The sequence below is a fragment of the Lissotriton helveticus genome, chromosome 11, assembly GCF_964261635.1.
Source record: "Lissotriton helveticus chromosome 11, aLisHel1.1, whole genome shotgun sequence".
Taxonomy (NCBI): Eukaryota; Metazoa; Chordata; class Amphibia; order Caudata; family Salamandridae; genus Lissotriton; species Lissotriton helveticus.
In genome coordinates, this window is record NC_136072.1 from 848,908,223 (window position 1) to 848,927,059 (window position 18,837).

The window sequence follows — 18,837 nt, forward strand, 5'->3', positions numbered from 1 at the left end:
AAGAAACGCAGGATGTGGTTAAAAAAACCAAAGAATGGCTGGAGTTAATTCTTGACTCTTGGTGGAATACTGTTACTTGATCTCTCTCCTCTGGTGTACCCTTTCTCTTGCAGAAGGATGATCTAATTGAAGCTGAATATAAAGCTTATTTAAAAACAGATTAAAAGAATAATGGAGAAATCCACTCTCTGTCACCTATTCTTGACTTCTGGTTGTTAGCAGCCCCTTTTGCACCTTTCTGCCTCTGGTGTAAAGCAAATTACAAAATCATTTTACTCTCTGGAAAACATGAACATGTGACTTTTAGTTAAATAATCGTCTAGTACTACTATAGGTGGTCTCGTTTCAGCGCCATGAAACCACTTGTCCATGAGTGTTATAGGGTGTTCTGGGATTCTGTACATTAACATACCAGTGCATCTTGCACAAAGAAAAGAGTGCACCGATATCGCAGTAAGTGTAGCCTGGAAGTGGTATTTTATTTGTTTATATTTCTTCTCACAAACTAATAAAGATATTAGAACAAAAACAAACTGTAGCCTGGAAGAGTCTTCCCTGAGCATGAGGGTTCAGTGAATTCTTGTCATTGTACTTTGAAACATTTCAATTAATACATTCTCAAAATGCCCATCTCCACTTCGATTTTACTGTGGTAAGATTCAGTGGAATTGTGTGCCTCCTTGCACCTCTCCCGTGAAGGAGATGAATCAACGACTTTTGAAAAGACTTGCCCCTCCTTGTAATTTTTATCCTGACCTGCTTTGTTGGTTTATCACAGGACCATCCTATCTTGTTACACTGACCTTGTACAGTTTGTTGACCTCTCAAAAGGCCCCCTCTTCATTCTAACTCCATGGCTGCATTTTTCAGTTGATTCACAGGGCATCCTGTCATCTTAACTCTACCTTGGAATAAAGAATCCATGACTAGTCATGACTATTTCTTACCCTATTCTAGGAGAGATTCTTGACTTCTCTTAAGTCCTGTCCCTCCCTGATTGCGGCAAAAACCTGTTTGCTTCATGTAAACCTAGTGTGTTTGATGTCAATTACTTCTCAGAAAGGCCAGCCATCCTTGAAACTCTAGCTTGTTTAAGTCTCAAAAAGGGGCAGGGGCGTAAGACAGGCACCACAGCCTCCGCGATGTGGGGGGTCCCCGAACTGCAGGGGCCCCCTCAGCACCGTACTCAGGCCTGAGAGCTCTGGATTAAATCCGGAGTGGGGGCCCCTCTATGTACCTTGCAGTGGAGCCCCCTCAACGTTCGTTACGCCACTCAAAGGGGGCCATGGTTTTTTATCACTCTACTGTGTGAGAGTTCTAGGGCTTTTCAGAAAGCATGTCCATGCTTGGGCCTGCAGCCTGAAACAAGCTTTTACACTGATATAAGTTCCTGAGTGAGTCTCGACGTGGTATAAACCAGCCACCTGGCACAGAAGGGTATGTTATCCTATATTCATGGAATAGAAGGCCACAGAAGCCATTTTGCCACTGCCGCTTTAGAACATTATGTTCAATCCTGTGCTTCGAATGTGTGAATCAAGTTTAGTGCTTTATAAACATTCAAGTCTAAGACACCAGATTAGTTAAAAGGGTGGCTGACGCAAGCTATGATCACATCCTAAATTAGTGGACAATGGCATTCTTACATAAAGGAGATTTTATCACAATGTGCAAATATAAAGATAGGTCATAGCAATAGTTAGGAGAGAATGTTTTCAACCACAAGGTAATCAAGAGATCATATGACCACCAACTAAAATTGGAAAAGCCTTTAATCACCAAATTGTTTTTTTTTAACCCAGCTAATAATTATGTGAACTAATAAACATCATTCAAAAGATCTGAGAGAGGCACCAAATTGGTGAGAATTAATTTTTTCCCCAGAGATATTAAAAATGGCCAGTAGTTGGATTGCAAGGTCCTAAGGTCAGCTGAATGGTTGCATCTTCAAATTAAAAGAAGGTAATATCAGTTAACAGCAAGGGATTATCACCTTTCTTTGCTCACCAATGGGAAGCTGACTTTAATCTGCAAATCGTATGTTGGTGGCCATCAATGTCCCTTAGTCTGCTTTTGATTGCACTAACTTTACAACTATATCACTGTTGTTATGTGTCACACTGGTGCCACCGTGTTTAGTTTTCATCCAAAATTACACCATTTGTAGGTGGTCATTAATATGGGGAGACATGCTTCTACATATTTAATCTAAACCTTGATCACTCTTTCTGTACTATACGCTGCAGTTATTTCCTGTATATAGTGTACTTGTGAGCTGAAGTGATAGACCTCTACATCCAATGTCCTTCAGAAGATTGATGGAAGAAAGGATGAAGGCGATTAATCAGGGAGGAGGAATGCCACAACCATATCCACATATTAAAAACCTAAAGTCTGGCGCTATGTAGCAAAATGTAATGCTTTGTCTGATATCATGTAATTCAATGAGGAAGATATATTTATTAATGGACTACAGTTAGCCATTCAGGCTGAATGGATGGTCCACATTTTGGTGGATATCTTGACTGAATGAATTTGGGTTAGGCAGCAATGATGATTGGTAGAAGTACCAATGGAATTCATGGAACAACAAGATAGACTGCAGTTAGGTGGGTACAATGACTACATGGGATAGTTATGTGGATGTAATAATTAGATAAGTTACTGTTACATGAACACTGATAGGTTGGTATGTAACTAGGGAAATCCCTGATTGGATGGTCTACAATTATGTGAACAAGAACACGGTGGCCACACTGATTAAATGACCTGCATTCAGGAGGACATACTTATTGGATGGAAAACAGCTATGTGAACACAAAGATTGGATAGGGTGTGGTTAGATTTCTCTGCGTGTGGGTTAAATTGCAGTTAGGACAAAGCTGAAGGGCACTTCATGGGGGCAAATGCTAATTAATGAGAAGTACTTTGTGAACAGCTTGAGGGGAGATTCTTCAAAACTAGGAGCATTGTGATTGAGTAGGTGATTAATAGGGAGGCACTAAACCCATTATTTTGTTTGTGTCGGCTCATCATGCTATATCTTTCAATCACAGATCCTTGTGCAGACCCAGTACTGGAAACAGGTGAACCAGGTCATAGAATGTTGTTAAGAATCAGTCATTTCTCCATTTCCCAATTCTTATGTCACAACGGTGTTCCCAAAACTATACGGGTAAAAGCAAGCTATCAATAAAAGATTTCGAATGTAAGTGCATGGAACTATGACGAGACTGGCAGGCAGAGCAAAGGTGAACGAGGTTTGGCGAATCAAGACATCTCAGACATATAACATAGGAAAAAGAAGCCTCTTGCTGAAGGATCGAAATTCTTAGAATAAAGGTTATGAGCAAACTAAGGACCAAAAAAGTCTCTCATTTGCCTCTTCAACAGAATGCAGAAGATATTTTCCACCAAAGAATTATACGCCCTAACTACTGGTAAACAAGAATGGAGCGTGCTGACTGCCCAAAGAAAGGAGGCTCTTCTAAATTTGCATTTCAATATGTTTACACATTTGCAACCTGCTGGGACATCTAAGTAGACTGAAATGCTGTTTCAGAAGATTTTGCACAATCAAACTTAACTGGAAGAACTAAACAAGGCACTAATCTGTGAGAAAGCTTGGGCAGTCAATGAAAGCAGAGTATACAGAGGATGACAAAGGGAAAGTAACTGGATAAAAAGAATCCAAATTTAAGTATGCCGGGTTTTGTTTAAGTGCTCAGGATCTGAATGAATTATTTGTTCAGAGTATAGTCTAAAATGTGATTTTTTACGTACAGCAGATATATCTTAGCTGTTGCTTTCGGAAGTTGGGTGCTAAGTAGAGAACATGGAAAGGCATTTAGCTCTAGCAATGGGTCAGGGGGACAGTTTCTGTGGCAGTGAATCTGTTGAAGACCTAAGCTGTCCACTCTTTTGTGGTTGTTTAGAAGAAACTGAGTAGAGTGGATCATTCAAGTCCCCTTTAGAGTTTATTTACCAGAACACAAAAGGTAATTGAGGGTCTAAAATGGTGTGTAACTACAGTATATGCAGAAGGTGCTGGGAAAGACTCCGAGTTTCTCTGTAGTGTAAATCCAGCATTCTGTAAACACAAACAACATTAGCTTTCAATATAAAAAACAGTGATTTAGAAACACGCTCAGAATATGGGATATTGCGATCAGGCAGGAGACTGTTGGGTGAAACAACCATAATAACTGCTAGGCTGGCGAGGACTCCTAACAGCTGAGGGAATGAGTGGATCAGCAGAGGCTGCAGAGGAAAAATACCACTTGAAATCAGATTTTCTACATTGTTTTGGCTTCTTCAGTTTTGACATTCCTGTAAGGTTATAGCCGTAAATGTGGGGCATGACCTCCCTTTATGGTGGAGATGTGCAACATCCTTCACCTGCATTTTTTTTCCTACAGCTTCACAGTCTTTGACATTATCATTTAGTTTCACTCTGGAATGGGATTTTAGCTTGAAGAGATTATCACCATGCACAGATTCTCCATGGGGCAAAAATAATCATAACTCCAATTTCACAATCTGTAGCTTTAGTTTGGTGAGAGTGCTGATATTGAGGCAAGTGCTAGAGGTGGCTTTAGATAGCCCTTGTCCATTTCTGTACCTGTGCAAGTCTGATGCAAATAAAATAACTCTCATGACAGTTGGAAAGTGCTGTTATGGTTTCCCGTCACAACATTACCACACTCACTCACTCACTTAATAGGGCGTTTTTCAAAGGGAAGCTGGTTTCCAATACTGCATGTGAGTGAGCAATAACCACTTATGATTTCCTACACAGGACAAAAGAATCTGTTTTCCAACTGAAGAAGACTGGAAAATGAGTGACCTTGCATACAGGTCGAGATGTGATGGCAGACCACATCAGTCCTCTTTTTACTACTCTGCAATCCCCAAATCACCTTTCCTTTGTTGCTTAGAGGAGGGGCAGTGTTGCAGGCACCATGGCAGGTGTTGCTAGAAGCAGATCTGGTTCATTCCCTACATTGGATGTTACAAGAAGGGTGAATGTGCAGATCAGATTCTCTCAAATCTCCTCCAACACATTTTTATCCGCAATATGAACATCGGGTGTGTGAGGGTCTGCCTCTTGTTTTACAAGAGTTGCTTGCCTGGGTACTTTGGTCCACACATGTTGTTCAGATGTTTTGTGGATGAAGAGAAAAAATGGCTGACCATTATTTAAAAACATCAATAATACCCATTTGTGAAAGAAGACAGAGACACATCAGACACACAACCATCTTCGGATCCTGATTGCAATGCTGTGACTTCTTGGGGCAGGTGGCCCCTGTGTGTCTTATGGCACTCTTGTGTTGTGGTGCCGGACTGCCCAAGCTGTCGCTGCACCATATTTTTGGCTTTTCTTTCCACCTAAAAGTGGGGTCCCATTTCCTTTTTCATGTTGTTCAGTCTGGTGAGCTCGCGAAGGCCTGGAAGCCCTCTTTAGCCTGTACAGTTATGAGACTATGCAGCAGTGGCCTAGCCCCACAATTCATGGCCTATTAATAGACGAGCTGCAGCAGATATCAGTCACTGTCCCAGTTTTAGGTATCCAGTTTTTGGTAGGCGAGTTATTAAGAGCTCCATGATTATCCCAAAAACACTCTTGGGGAAAGCTTTCCCCGAGAAGAGGCAGCACACTGTTGGTCTACAGGTAGACATTTTTATTCTCCCACGAGAGGATTGCGGTCATCATGCTGGTTCTTTAGTTTTTTCTTGAAGATTGAGATAGAAGTGGAGGGTTTGTAGAAAATAGTCCATATGTCTCCTGCAGAGCTGCGGTGGCAATCACCTATTGTGCGTGGACCAGTAACTCCGTTCCACCTGGAATGAAAGAGAGGAGAGTCATTTAAGTTGCATGATCGGGACAGTGGTACAGGTAGACTGTGGTGTAAGGAAAAGTGAGGTGGCAGAAAGATTTCTAACATATAATGTACGGGATCAACATACACTCCACTCCGCATCTAGGCCATATGCTAAGTGGCATGACTGCGATTTCTTTAATTTTCACCAGTGGAAAAATGTCCAACTGACTGGCATCCTACTAAGGCAAGTGGTGGATTGGTGCTGACAATTTTTGTGCTTGATCCATCTATTTATCTTAGTGAGGGTTGGGCTGATGAAAAGCACTGCAATGCATGGGCTAAGTGCTGCATGTAATCCATGTGATCAATTAGTAGAACAGGCTCTGCACCCTTCTAGTAAACAAGCGAAAGGACTAGGGAGTGAAGAAGGTATTGGAACTGAGATGCACAAGATTACGTCTTAATGATCAATCCATAGATACATCGCTCGCATTTCACTTCAGGTGCTCTGGTCAAAACGGGGTTGTACTTTTGTGACCGGGAGCTAATTTAAATATCGATTTGGGACTGTGGTATAGTGCTATATGTCAGGCTTCAGATATGTGGCATGCTATCTGTTTTATGCTTTAAAATCCACACAATACACCCCAAAGACATGCAGGAGTCTGGCACCTGCTTCTAATTGTACCCTCCTGTGATATCCCCAGACCAATACCATGAGCATAATGGTGCCACAAGGAGGTCTGTTATCATTATTGGTAGATGATCTGAAGAGGTCCTTTAAAATAAAAATACAGTACACCTATTCAATTAATAGGAGAAGTAGCTACAAGGAAAAATGTTTTTTTTAAAACAGGGTTTTAAAATGAAAACATCTTTTTACTCATCCAGTGAAGTATTTTCTCCATACAAGCCTTTTACACCTAATTTACCAATGTAAGGTATACAATATTTGAGTTTTAAAACATTATGTGTCTGACCTAGAAGTCTTCAGTCCACTGTCAAACATTCAGGAGAGACGTTCCTCCCTAAATAACAGAGTGTATGGGGAAAGGACTAGGGTGTGTTGGCAAGCAGCCTGGTGGGGGCAGCAATTGAATAGTAAACACAATATATTTGGATTAACTTCAGAGGACGTATACTAGTATTAGATAAGCATGGGTTGTGTGTCCGCATTCAATCAGCAAGTCATTATTACTCATACATATTCCTTTCGGCTAGCCTGAAAAGCTGATTTTACATTACCATTTGGTTAGTCTACAGTCGAAGCCTTATTTGAATCTGAGTTCTGGGGTGGTATTCACCCAGCAACTAACATTTGTAGATCCCACTCTCTCTTTAAAAATAAAAATTCATTGGCCACTGTGGAAGTAGATGGTGCAAAATGCTGTTGACTAGGACTTACTTGAGAGAAACGTGTAGAAGGATCTTTGCAAGGATGGCGATAACTGTGAGAATGAGGAGTGCTGTCAGGGCATAGACTGTCCATCCTGTGGAAAAAAGAGGAGACCTTTTATTAGCATTCGCGAAACAGAAAATTGCAGTGTACCACAGACTTTACAAACCAGGATTTACTATAAGCTCACTCAGCAGCAGGCATTACTTCTAGATCAGAAGGCTTGACCCTTCTAGGTTTATGCCAAGGGATGGCACCCAGCCACATCAATTTGTGGACGCCTTGATCCTAGCTGTACCTTTCCTCAGTAAACACCTCTTTGTGGAAGTCCTTTGCAAGAGGGAGAGAACAAGCGATGGGTGTATCCTTGTGATCGAGAAACCTAAATTTAGCAGTACCTATCTGGAAGTTAATCCTGACCACTATACTTCCTAACACTGCAGTTCCCTTCAAGGGTTGAAGGCCTATCCAAAGCATTGTCCTGCTTGAATGGAAGGCCTGCTACTGTAGGTCCTTATGTAGTGAACTTCCAGGGTCTAGCAGTCCCCTTCTGCATGGCCATAGGAGTTCCCTTCCAAAGATGAAGCCTGAGTTCAAGTTGTTCTTTCTGGACTAGACCACTTGACCCTTGCAGCCCCATTTTCAAACAGATGGCATGAGAGGCCAATACAGAGAGTGAAACTTGGAGTGTGGCATACAGATCAGATTAATGACTGTTATATTGTCCACACCTTTTTCTATTGCTTGTGGCACATACCGCTCAAGATTGGCTTTGAGCCAATAGAGCAGCCCTCAAAGGGTTTTGGAATTTGATCATGGCCACAAGAATGTTGATGGAGAACAAATACTGATTTAAAAAAATTATATTGAGTATTATTGAGATTGACAGATATGTGTAAATTTTGCATTTCTGTGAAATTGATTTTCAAATTTGACACATACGATCTTTCAAAATGTTGATTTATTGAGTTAGCATTATGATGCACACCAATATCAATTTTATATTCAGTGCAATTCAATGGGGATTTACAAAATCAATATCTATTTTTGTTTGTGATTAAAACATGCTCAGTTTTTTAGCTATTCGAACATAATCAAATTTATTGGTCCACAGAAATAATCTGAGATCATATCATATTTAGATATCATTCTCATACCGATATTTCCAAAAGCCAATGACAACGCACAAGGTAGGTCAATCGCAACAGACTGTTAATATTATTGTTGGAAGTTCACATTCGTTTGGCTCAACATATTCCTTTGAAGCAATTATGTGAATGCATTTTACTAATTTTATTGTGAAAGACTAAGGGCCTCATTTAAAGAACAGCAGGATGGCTGCGGCACAGCTGGAGCACTGGTCTAGCGACGGCCAGCTTCTCATACTTAAATCTCCAGATGCTCTGGCAGGGAAGCCATGTTATGGTGGCCCAGTCCTTTTATTTATTTGTTTATTTTTTGTCAGAAATAAGCTCCCTGAAGCACTATTCTATGGTGAACAAATAAGAAATATCCTTGACAATTAGCAAGCTATTGCCTAGCAGAGGAGATTTGGTTATTTTTCATGTTTGCTGCCATCAGCAGCTTTGAGAATTCTCCCTATATTTACATTGTTATTAAGAGCACTGCTTGTCTGCTTTGTAAATTTGACAAATATTCTATGCTGACCTGTGAACAACCCAGTGAAGATCTGCTGTCTAAATCACAAGGATTTAAACTTCGGCTATAATGGCATTGAATGAAATGATGTATGAATTGTCTGAGCTCTGACTCAACAGGCTTTTCATGGAGTTAAGTTTACATAAACCAAAATTCGTCCCAAGTTTTTTGATTCTGCATTTGCAAACAATTGTGATTAAAATCCACCTGTCAGCCAGCACAATGTGTTGCTTACACTTTTAAGTTACCTGTTCATATGCACCATTCTATTATATAAAGGATGCTGCTTCGAAACATACAAAAAGTACAATAGTAGTTTTGTGTATTATAATACACAGCCCAATCTTTTTCTTTGCATTTCCTTGCCTATTAATGACGTGCTGTATATGACACATTACTTCCTCATTAGATAAGATGTTTCTCATTACAATCCAACTAATTGCTTATACAATTAAATTGTAAACCAGCAGAATCACACCGTGACCCCAGGAACGATCAGGGCTTATCCAGATGGGCAACTTCTGGCCCCTAAATATAAAAAAAAATGAAGCAGGGTTTGCTGAGTCATGATCAGGGTCTGTCAGCCCATGTGTGCACGTCAGAGCCATGTAGGAAAGCTGTGCCCTATTCCAAAAGGGTGATGCGGCTCCATCTTGAAATAATCGAGATCACTGCCTGGCACACTTGGACATGTCAGCGGATATTTCTGCTTAGAGTGTCACTTCCTAGAAGTACTTTAGTACTTTTGAGAAACAGGCAACTTCCCTGATGTTGTTCTAAGAAGTGGCTTGATTTCTGGAAGTATTTTTTATCAATCTTAAAGGGTGGTGCACTGTAAATCAAAGATGTTATGTTATGTTATGTTATGTTATGTTAAGTAGGGGTGGGGGTAACTGAAGAAATTCTCTCTAGCGTAATTACTCGTAATTGACACAAAAGTACTCATAATGTTGTACTATTGTGTGAAAAGCATAATTCAGCATTTTGCAGTAAGAAAATAGCACTAAATGCTACAGGAAACAAACAGCAGTAGCCAACATCCATTCACTCTCTCTTAGTTCATTGGTCCTGTGCCCCTGAGGTAGGATTTTTGCCCCAAATTACTCTTAATGACTCAAGCTGGAGTAATCATGTCATTTTGGTAATTTCACACCACCAGACTAATGCGTAATTATCATAATTACTCCAATTACTCCGGCATAATTAAAATTTCGCCCAGGGATAGTCACAAGGCATGCTTAAAGGCCTGTTTCTATGCCCACAGGCTGCTACACCACATGGCAGCTGTCCTGGTACAGTGAGTTTTGAGAGAACATGGTGGGGCTCAGAGTAGGTACAAAAGCGATGCTCTTTTAGCAAGCTTCGACTGTGAAAGATCACAGGGCTGGGGTATGTGGCAGGAGATTACTGAAGTCCATGTCCTGTGCTAAGAGCCTGCAGTGCACGGCTGAAAGCCATGTAATAGTGGGTCATGGGACGACAGGGATTGTCCATATCCTATTCTGAGTGCACATTGGGTGCGTTTTTCGGCAAGGTGCAAAGTTTATAATAATAAACCCCAGACTATATCACTGAATAGTTGGCAAAACACAGTTATGGTTTTCGTACTCAGACCAGCAAGTAAAGTGTTATCAAATAGCATACAAATGACCTTAAAAACACAACATGAAGGAATATTATTGTTAGAATCCAAAAACTATAACTTTGCCATTCACAGCTATGCATCAATCACCCTCCACAGTGCACACTGCTCATGACTTCAAGCATGATGTCATCCAGAAAGCCACAGCTGGTGACATCACATATCACGTGGCAATCCGAACCATCAATTAGATCACTGGAGCCCTCCAAGAACATTGATTCTCAGAGTCCAGTAGACCAGACCTTTAACCCTAACCTCTGTGCGGTTTTCAGTGTTTAAGATGTTATAAATAACATTTTTACTTTTTTTCAATTTAATTAAAAAAATTACAGGTTATATAAGGTTAGTGGGAGGTTTTAACGTAATTATTTACTAAAATAAACTTGTTAGAACGTTATGAAATCTAAACTTTCAAAAAGCTAATCGTGTTGTAACTAAGACACCCAGTTAGATAAAGCTAAAAAAAGTGTTTGTATCTTTTTTGAAAACATTAGGATTATTTCTAAAATGTGACAAACGATGTTTTGTACTTGTAACACTAACAGGACTATTTTGGAACTTTGACTAAATAGTTATAAATTATTGCATAACCTTTTAAAAGGTGTGCTTTCTTCCCTAGAACATTTTAAATGTTATTTGCTACAGTATGTTTTTTAAAGTGTTTATTATTAAACAATGTCATAAAAGCTATGCAGATAACTTCAAGAAAGAATGTAAACTCGTAACGCCATGTCTAGCTTTTCTGCAGTGTGGACAGCATTTTTCACAGGAAGTGGAACTTTCTGCCACCGTGATGGGATTTTCTCAAGCTTGAAACCAGTTATTTTGTAAGAATTCCATCACGACAAAGATTGGGGTCTTTGTCAATCCTTAGAAGCAACAAGCACGGAAACTAAGATTACAAGGGAACTATGGAGGTGACGAGGTTTTATGGAAAATATTCCGCATAACAGAAGTGACAAGTCAGGACAGGTCTTTACCGTGCCGCAAGCCCATTCGACTGTTGTCCTCGCTATGTGCACAACACATTCCACCCTAACATTCCATCAACATGTACTGCATCCCTCTCTCTATCCATGCATTCCTCCCATGCAAACACCCACCCACACACCTTCAAGTCCAACCATGCTCCTTTTGTACCGCTCTCAAAATCAAGGACATACAGCAGGTTTTGTTGCTTTTAGAACCTTACTAGCAATCCCATATTCAGGAGAAGGGTTCACTTTCATCACTGATTGTAGAATATTCAGTTAGCGCTCATACCATAGGCTCTATTCTCAGAGAGTAGAGGGTTGGCAGTTTACTCCTATAACATCAGAACGCTCAATTCCACTGTGGGCACACTATTACACCAATGTGAGATTATGATCTACAGGAGTCTCTTGGTACAGGAAACAACTTTGGGGCATATTATCAAGAACAGCGTTAAAAATTATCGCCGGTTTAGCGGCAGAAAAACATGGGCTTCTATTGGAATTCTCCAGGGCATATTATCAAGTCCATTATCGCCGTTTTAGTGGCAGTTTTCTGCCGCTAAACCGGCGATAATTTTTAAGCCATTCTTGATAATATACCCCCAAATTAGGAAGAATAGTTGTAACATGAAGCTCTCCCACCATCCAGCCGATAACTGACTTGATGTGGAACTTGCCTAAGTAAAAGAATCCAAACAGTCTCAACGCTCCTGAGCTGAGAGGCTCAGGTGATAACATATCCACCCCCTTCACAAACAAAATAAATATTTAAACTGGAAAACTAATTGAAGAAGAAACATTAAACAAAACATGTGAAAAAATACAAAAAAAATAATCAAAACATCATCATGCCAATCAAAACATTCAATTGAGGGGAGGAGCTTGGCGGGCATCCGAGATGGCCGCGTGAGCACAGCGCTCCCCGGACCCCCGCCACTCCCGGCATGATATCCTGAACTTATCCTGACTTTTTACGAGGATTTGTATAGAGGACACTGGGCTGATTGCCCTGGACTTTTTGGAATTCGATTTGGACCCGGGGTTCCGGAGTTACGTCTGTTTGAACTTTCGGGCTCCACTCTCGAGGTACGCCCGGGACTGGGTGAGGCTCAGTGGCCGTCTTGAAGTTGAACAACAACGGTAGGGGGATTCGACCTGTGGGTCCCCCTCTTAAGTTTCGGTTTCGTTTCTGCCTCAGACTGAGACATCTGGCAGAGGAGCCTGGCCTGGGCTGCAGTCGGGGCACGGAACGGCTGCCGGGCCTTTGGCTGGCTTATTCTCCTGTCTGTTGGCCCTTCTACTAGTGGTGCCCTAGCTGCGGTTCTTTGGTCCCGAGGCCCTACTTTCCTGTGGCCACTCCATCCAGCCTGGTTAATTACCTGGTGACGCAGTTCTGATATGGCGGGCAGAGGGGACCGAGAGACTCGGAAGACCAAGACGCCCCTGCGTGGGGGCCCGGTCCAGTTTAACGTGATGGACCGCTACACCCATTCCAAGGGGTCCCCCGGAGCCGCCCTACCCGGAGCCAGTAATGCTGATCTCACTGTGGACGCGTCAACGGAGCCTTCTTTGCAGGACATCATGGGCGCCATTTCTGCTATGAAGGAGTCGATAGGCCAACAATATGAAGCTTTGGCCCATAAAATCGACACCGTGGCCATCGAGGTCAACTTGATTCGTGCGGACCTGTCGAAAACCAATGAGAAGGTGAAGTCACTGGATCTTAAGTCATCCAGTCTCACGGAGGACGTTTCGGAGATACAGACGGAGGTCGGCAACCTTCGCAGGGGGAACGACTTCATGACCCGGCGCTTGGAGGACTTTGAGAACAGGGCACGTCGCTGTAATGTACGAGTGGTCGGAGTTCCGGAGAATCCAGAACCTCACTCTGTTGATCTCCTTGTTGAGGATTTGATCCAGAACCACCTCTCTCCGTCTGGTCTGACGAAGTTTTTCGCTGTGGAACGTGCCCATCGTGTTCCGGGGGGCAAGGGTAAACCAGGTGCCCCGCCGAGGCCTATTGTTGCGAAACTCTTCCATTATAGGGATCGGGACGCTATCCTGCAAGCATCGCGTGTGAAGGGCCCGGTGGCCTTTGAGAACGCCACGGTGAACTTCTATCCGGACTTTTCTCAACAGGTCCAGAGACAGCGTATGGGCTTCCGTGATGTTAAGAAACGTCTCCGAGACATGGGGCTTCGCTACGCCATGCTTTTTCCGACCAGGCTGCGCGTTGAGTACAACGACCGAACTTTCTTCTTTGATCGGCCAGATTCTGTAAATGACTGGATGGACTCTATGCCTGATCGATCTCCTGAGACTGAGTCCGCCGCCCACCCGGGTGGTGCTGAGGGTGGTGTGGAAAGCTGAACAATCCGCCTACGCCTGGGCCCTCGAATAGAGTAAACTCTTCAGGGATTTGATGCCTCAGTGCCTCTGCTGTTTGTGTATTCTCCTCATTATCTGTCTTACTCGGGGTGGCGGGTGGGCCGGAGCCTTTCCTCCTCCGGGGTTCTTTTTGTAGAATGGGGGTTCATGGGCGACAGGCACACTGCATGTTGGGGTGGCTATTTAGCATTTTGCAGGGGTGCAGGGTGGGGGGTGTTTTCTTGATTGTTGGGGGGTGGGTGGTTGGGATGTTCGATGTTTTTGTGTTATGTTTTCAAGGCGAATTAATCTGGCTTCTGCTCCTTTTTATGTCATGCTCATTGCGGGGGGGTTTCGGGGTTGCTGTGTGGGATGGGGGGTAGCGGGTTGAGGCTGGTTTCGTGGAATGTTAATGGTCTGGGAGATCGCATTAAGCGGAGTGTGGTGTTAAAATGTCTACGCCGTTTATCTCCCGATATTGTTTTCTTGCAGGAAACTCATTTGGTGGGCAATACTTGTCGTGCGATGAATAGGTGGGGGTATCGCCTTGCTGCACATTCGAGGTTTACCACGGGTTCCAGGGGAGTGGGTATCCTTGTTCGGGCTTCCCTCCCCCTAGCTATTGATGATGTGATCCTTGATGATCGGGGGTGTTATGCTGTCCTAGTGGGTCGCTATGAAGGTCGTACCCTCTCCTTGTTTACTGTTTATGTGCCCCCCGGCCTACAGACTTCTACCTTTGCCGATTTGGGCCGTGTGTTGTTGGACCTTCCTGATAGTACTCTTTTTCTTGCAGGCGATTTTAATTCTGTGTTCTCCGGTCTGCAAGATCGCTACCCCCCTAGGGATACTCCTTTAGCCCAACAGTGGTTAGGTGGGTTTTTGGATACGTTTGGTTTGGTGGATTGCTGGAGGCTCCTGTATCCTACCCAGCTTCAATACACTTTCCATTCGGGGGCCCACGGGAGTCTGTCTAGACTGGATTATTTCCTGATGCCCGCGGCGCAGACGCCGGCGGTGCGTGAGATCAGACACCTCCCCCGGGGCATCTCCGATCATTCTCCGCTCTGGCTTTGTTTTGAGTTGGGGGTGGAGGCGGTGGGCCGAGTGGCTCCAATTAACCCCTGGTATATTGCCTCCCCTGAGACCCGGAACCTTTTAACTAAGTCTTTAGATACCTACTTTTTGGACAACGAGGGGTCGGTTTCTTCGGCGGTGTCCCTGTGGGAGGCCTTTAAAACAGTGATTCGTGGGCAGGCCCTTTCTCTAATTGCTGAATCCAAGAAGGCTAGGAATCGGGAGGTGGTGGACCTTGAGATAGAGATTGCTGAGAGGGAGGCCGACTTAGAGTCTGAGATCACCTCTGATAAACTCCACGCCCTGGGTCTGAAACAATTTGCTTATAAATCCTTGGTCACGGATGCGGCTAAACTGATGTTCCGGGAACAGCAGGGTCGTCTGTATGATGTGGGGGACAAAGCGGGTAAATTGTTGGCATGGTTGGATAAGAAAGAGAGAGCGAATCGTGTGGTGCCTGTGATTCAGTCGTCGAATGGTGTCGGAGTGACAGACCCGGTTGGAATAGTTGAACGTTTTGCTGAGTATTTTCGTGTGGTGTATACCCCTGTGTCTGGACGAGATGTGGCTGACTCTCGCCTTTTGTTGCGCGATATAGCTTTGCCCAGTGTTTCCGATCTGGACCGTGTCTCGTTGGAGTCCCCTTTTACTACGGATGAAATAGCGACTGCCATTCGTTCGCTCCGTTCGGGCAAGGCATTGGGCCCGAATGGGTTGCCAATTGAGCTGTACAAGTTACGCCCTGACAAGGTAGCGCCCTATCTTCGTGCCATGTTTTTGGAGTCCCGGGAACGGGGTATTCTCCCGTATGACCAGCGTCTTGCCACGATAGTCGTTATTCCCAAGGACGGGAAACCGCGGGACCTCTGTTCGTCTTATAGGCCCATTTCCCTGTTAAATGTTGAACCTAAGGTCCTGGCTAAGCTCCTGGCAACCCGCCTGCTGACGGTCATTAGCGACTTGGTTCATCCGGATCAGTCCGGATTTATCCCGCATCGCAACACGGCTCTTAACCTACGTCGTCTTCACGGCGCTGTTGCGAGGGCGGGGCTTCTGACGGAGCCGGCCATTTTGGCCTCGTTGGACGCCTCGATGGCTTTTGACACGGTTGAGTGGCCCTATCTTTGGGCAGCTCTCGAAAAATTTGGTTTTGGACCTGAATTTATTGGATGGGTGAAGTTGTTGTATGTGGAACCCTTAGCGCAAGTGGTGGTGAACGGTAGAGTTTCTGTCCCCTTTAGCCTTGGTAGAGGGACCCGTCAGGGTTGCCCCCTGTCTCCATTGCTTTTCGCGCTGGCCTTGGAACCGTTAGCTGCGTGGCTTCGATGGGAACCCTCCCTCAAAGGGATCCGTTGGTCACCGGACTTTGAAGACCGCGTCTCTCTTTACGCGGACGACATTCTTCTTTATTTGACATCCCCGCGTAAATCTTTGAACGTCTTATTTGATGTTCTTACTTCGTTCGGTGCTAACTCGGGCCTTGTTATTAATTGGGCTAAGTCCTGTGTGTATGTTCTTTCGGGTGTTTTGCCCTCTTTGCCGGCCAGATTCCCTATCCAGGTGGTCCAGTCTGGCTTCAAGTATTTAGGGATTTTTATTACCCCGGATTCCTCCCTCCGGTTTGAGCGTAATCTCCTCCCCCCGCTTCTTAGATTGCGACTGGATGTGGCCCGTTGGCGTAAGCTGCCCCTGTCTCCTCTGGGTAGGGCTGCTCTCTTTAAAATTATGTCTTTGCCGCGGTTCCTCTACGCCCTTCAGAATACTTTCGACGATGTTCCTGCTACTTATTTCAGAGAAATCGAGAGTCTGCAAAGACAATTGATTTGGGATGGGCGTCCACGTATAGCCCTTGCGAAACTTACTATCCCTTGGTACGACGGGGGCATGGCACTCCCCGACATCAAGAGGTACTACTGGGCAGCCCAGCTATCGGCCATTAACCATGCGATGTACTCGCCGGGTCGCGATCCGGCGTTTGAGATGGATAAGCTCCAGTTGCCGGGAGGAGACTTTAATAGAGCGCTATACTCCAGATCGGCCGGGCGCCATCTTGTGGGCCCGACCAGGGCAGCGGTCAACGTGTGGCGCGCAGCGAATGTGAGTTTGGGATGGGAGAATCGGCTGACGCTGGCGACTCCGCTTTATGCTTCTGAACGTTTGGGATGTCTCTGGTCTTCTAAGGGCTTTGACCGCTGGGATGTGATCGGGATTTGTAAAGTGGGTGACGTTTGTGTGAATGGTCGCGTGAAATCATTCCAGGCCCTTAAGGCGGAATACGACTTGAGTGATAGAGAGTTTTTCCGGTATCTGCAAGTCCGACATGCCTTGGCCTCGGTTCTGACTCCTGATGTGGCCCTGCCCGAGTCTTCCCCCCTTGAAGATCGTATACTAGATGGACATTTGCCCGACAGCACCATCTCTCTCATCTACAAGAAGCTGATTCATAATCGCGCTGATTTGTTGGTCCGACTCCGAGAAATGTGGATAGGTGATGGATTGGAACTAGATGACGAGGACTGGCAGTCGGCACTCTCCACCCCGAAGGAGGTCGCCATTCCCGCCCGTCTTCGTTTGGTGCAACTTAAGATCCTCCACCGGGTTTATGTGACTGGTCCGCGTCTGGTCGTGATGGGTTTTTCCCCGGATGGCTTGTGTAAGCGTGGCTGTGGGATGAGCGCTACCTTTATGCACATACTTTGGGAGTGTCCTGTGGTGGCAGCTTATTGGGTGGATGTGCTTGCGTTGATGACTGAGGTGACTGGTGTTGACCTGCGGCCTGAGGCCCGTCGATGTCTTCTGAATGTGTGGGAACCCTCCGATTACTCTGTGGCCCAGACTAGATGGGCGACCCTGGGTTACATGGTTGCGAAGCGTGACATTGCGCAACTCTGGGGCGCATCCCGACCTCCTGATGTTTCAGTGTGGGAGGACAACATGGACTGGTCCATGTTCCGTGAGAAGACAGTCTACATGGCTAGGGGCAGGCCGGGGGCGTGGACGAAAATTTGGGGTCAATGGAATGCGTACCGTGGAGAAATTTGTACCCCTCCCTTGGTTGCCACCTCCGATGTTACCCTGTCTCCTTAGGCTGACGTTCCCGAAATTTTTCGCTCTGTTCTAGGATTTTCCTGTCCTCCCTGCTCCCCCCCCCCCTCACGGCCTTCCCGACTCTCATTGATGTATTTTTGTTCTCCTGTTTCGTGACCTCCCCCTCTGCTATTTGGGCTGACTTGATTATTGCACTCGCCTTCTGTTTGTGTTGGTTATTTTCATGTTTTATATAGAAAATTGTTGTATCCTGTTCTATGTCTGTAGCAATTTCGTTCTACGATTTGGCCTGACCTAGGAAATGATCGTTTATTTCATGTGTCGTACTATGCGCCTTAGCGGCCAGCCCGTGTGGTTGTGGGCCCATCTATGTAATTTTATGTGATTGCTCAATAAAAGTTTTTAACAAAAAAAAAAAAAAAAAAAAAAAAAAAACATTCAATTGAAACGTATGCAAGAAGAATAACTGAAAGTTTCATCAACGTAGTCATGTAAATATTGCCATTCTCTCTCACTCTTGAGTTTCCAATCTACCTCCCCGCATCTGAACCACTTGCCCTCTGTTGTCTGCACCATCTGCTCCTGCTGCAACAACTCTCCTACCTAACACTTCATCATGATTTATATTTAAAAAAAACTAACACACTTACTACTTTCATGCACACATTCCGGACCAGCTCTACCACACAAATCCACAATTCTCAGATTCCATTTCTCGCCATTTTCTAGCTAGACAAAAATCTCGTGCACCTCTCTGACTTTCTAAGGTCTACAAAACTTCGAGACCACCACCACTCCTGTCCAGATCTCACCTTCACCATATCTCCAACCTTGATATTACTTGTCCAC

The 18,837-nt window shown here is 44.4% G+C and overlaps 1 protein-coding gene across 1 annotated transcript in view; it reads right to left on the reverse strand.

The window, feature by feature from the left end:
• Nucleotides 1-2,537: 2,537 nt before the first annotated feature.
• KREMEN1 (kringle containing transmembrane protein 1) overlaps nucleotides 2,538-18,837 on the reverse strand; it is a 327,791-nt gene continuing 311,491 nt past the window's right edge. Inside the window, exons 8-9 of the mRNA XM_078667084.1 lie at nucleotides 7,231-7,315; nucleotides 2,538-5,844 (exon numbers count right to left, since the gene is read on the reverse strand). Of these exons, the coding sequence (XP_078523210.1) occupies nucleotides 5,685-5,844; nucleotides 7,231-7,315 (245 nt within the window). The 3' untranslated portion in view covers nucleotides 2,538-5,684. The remainder of the gene's footprint in view (nucleotides 5,845-7,230; nucleotides 7,316-18,837) is intronic.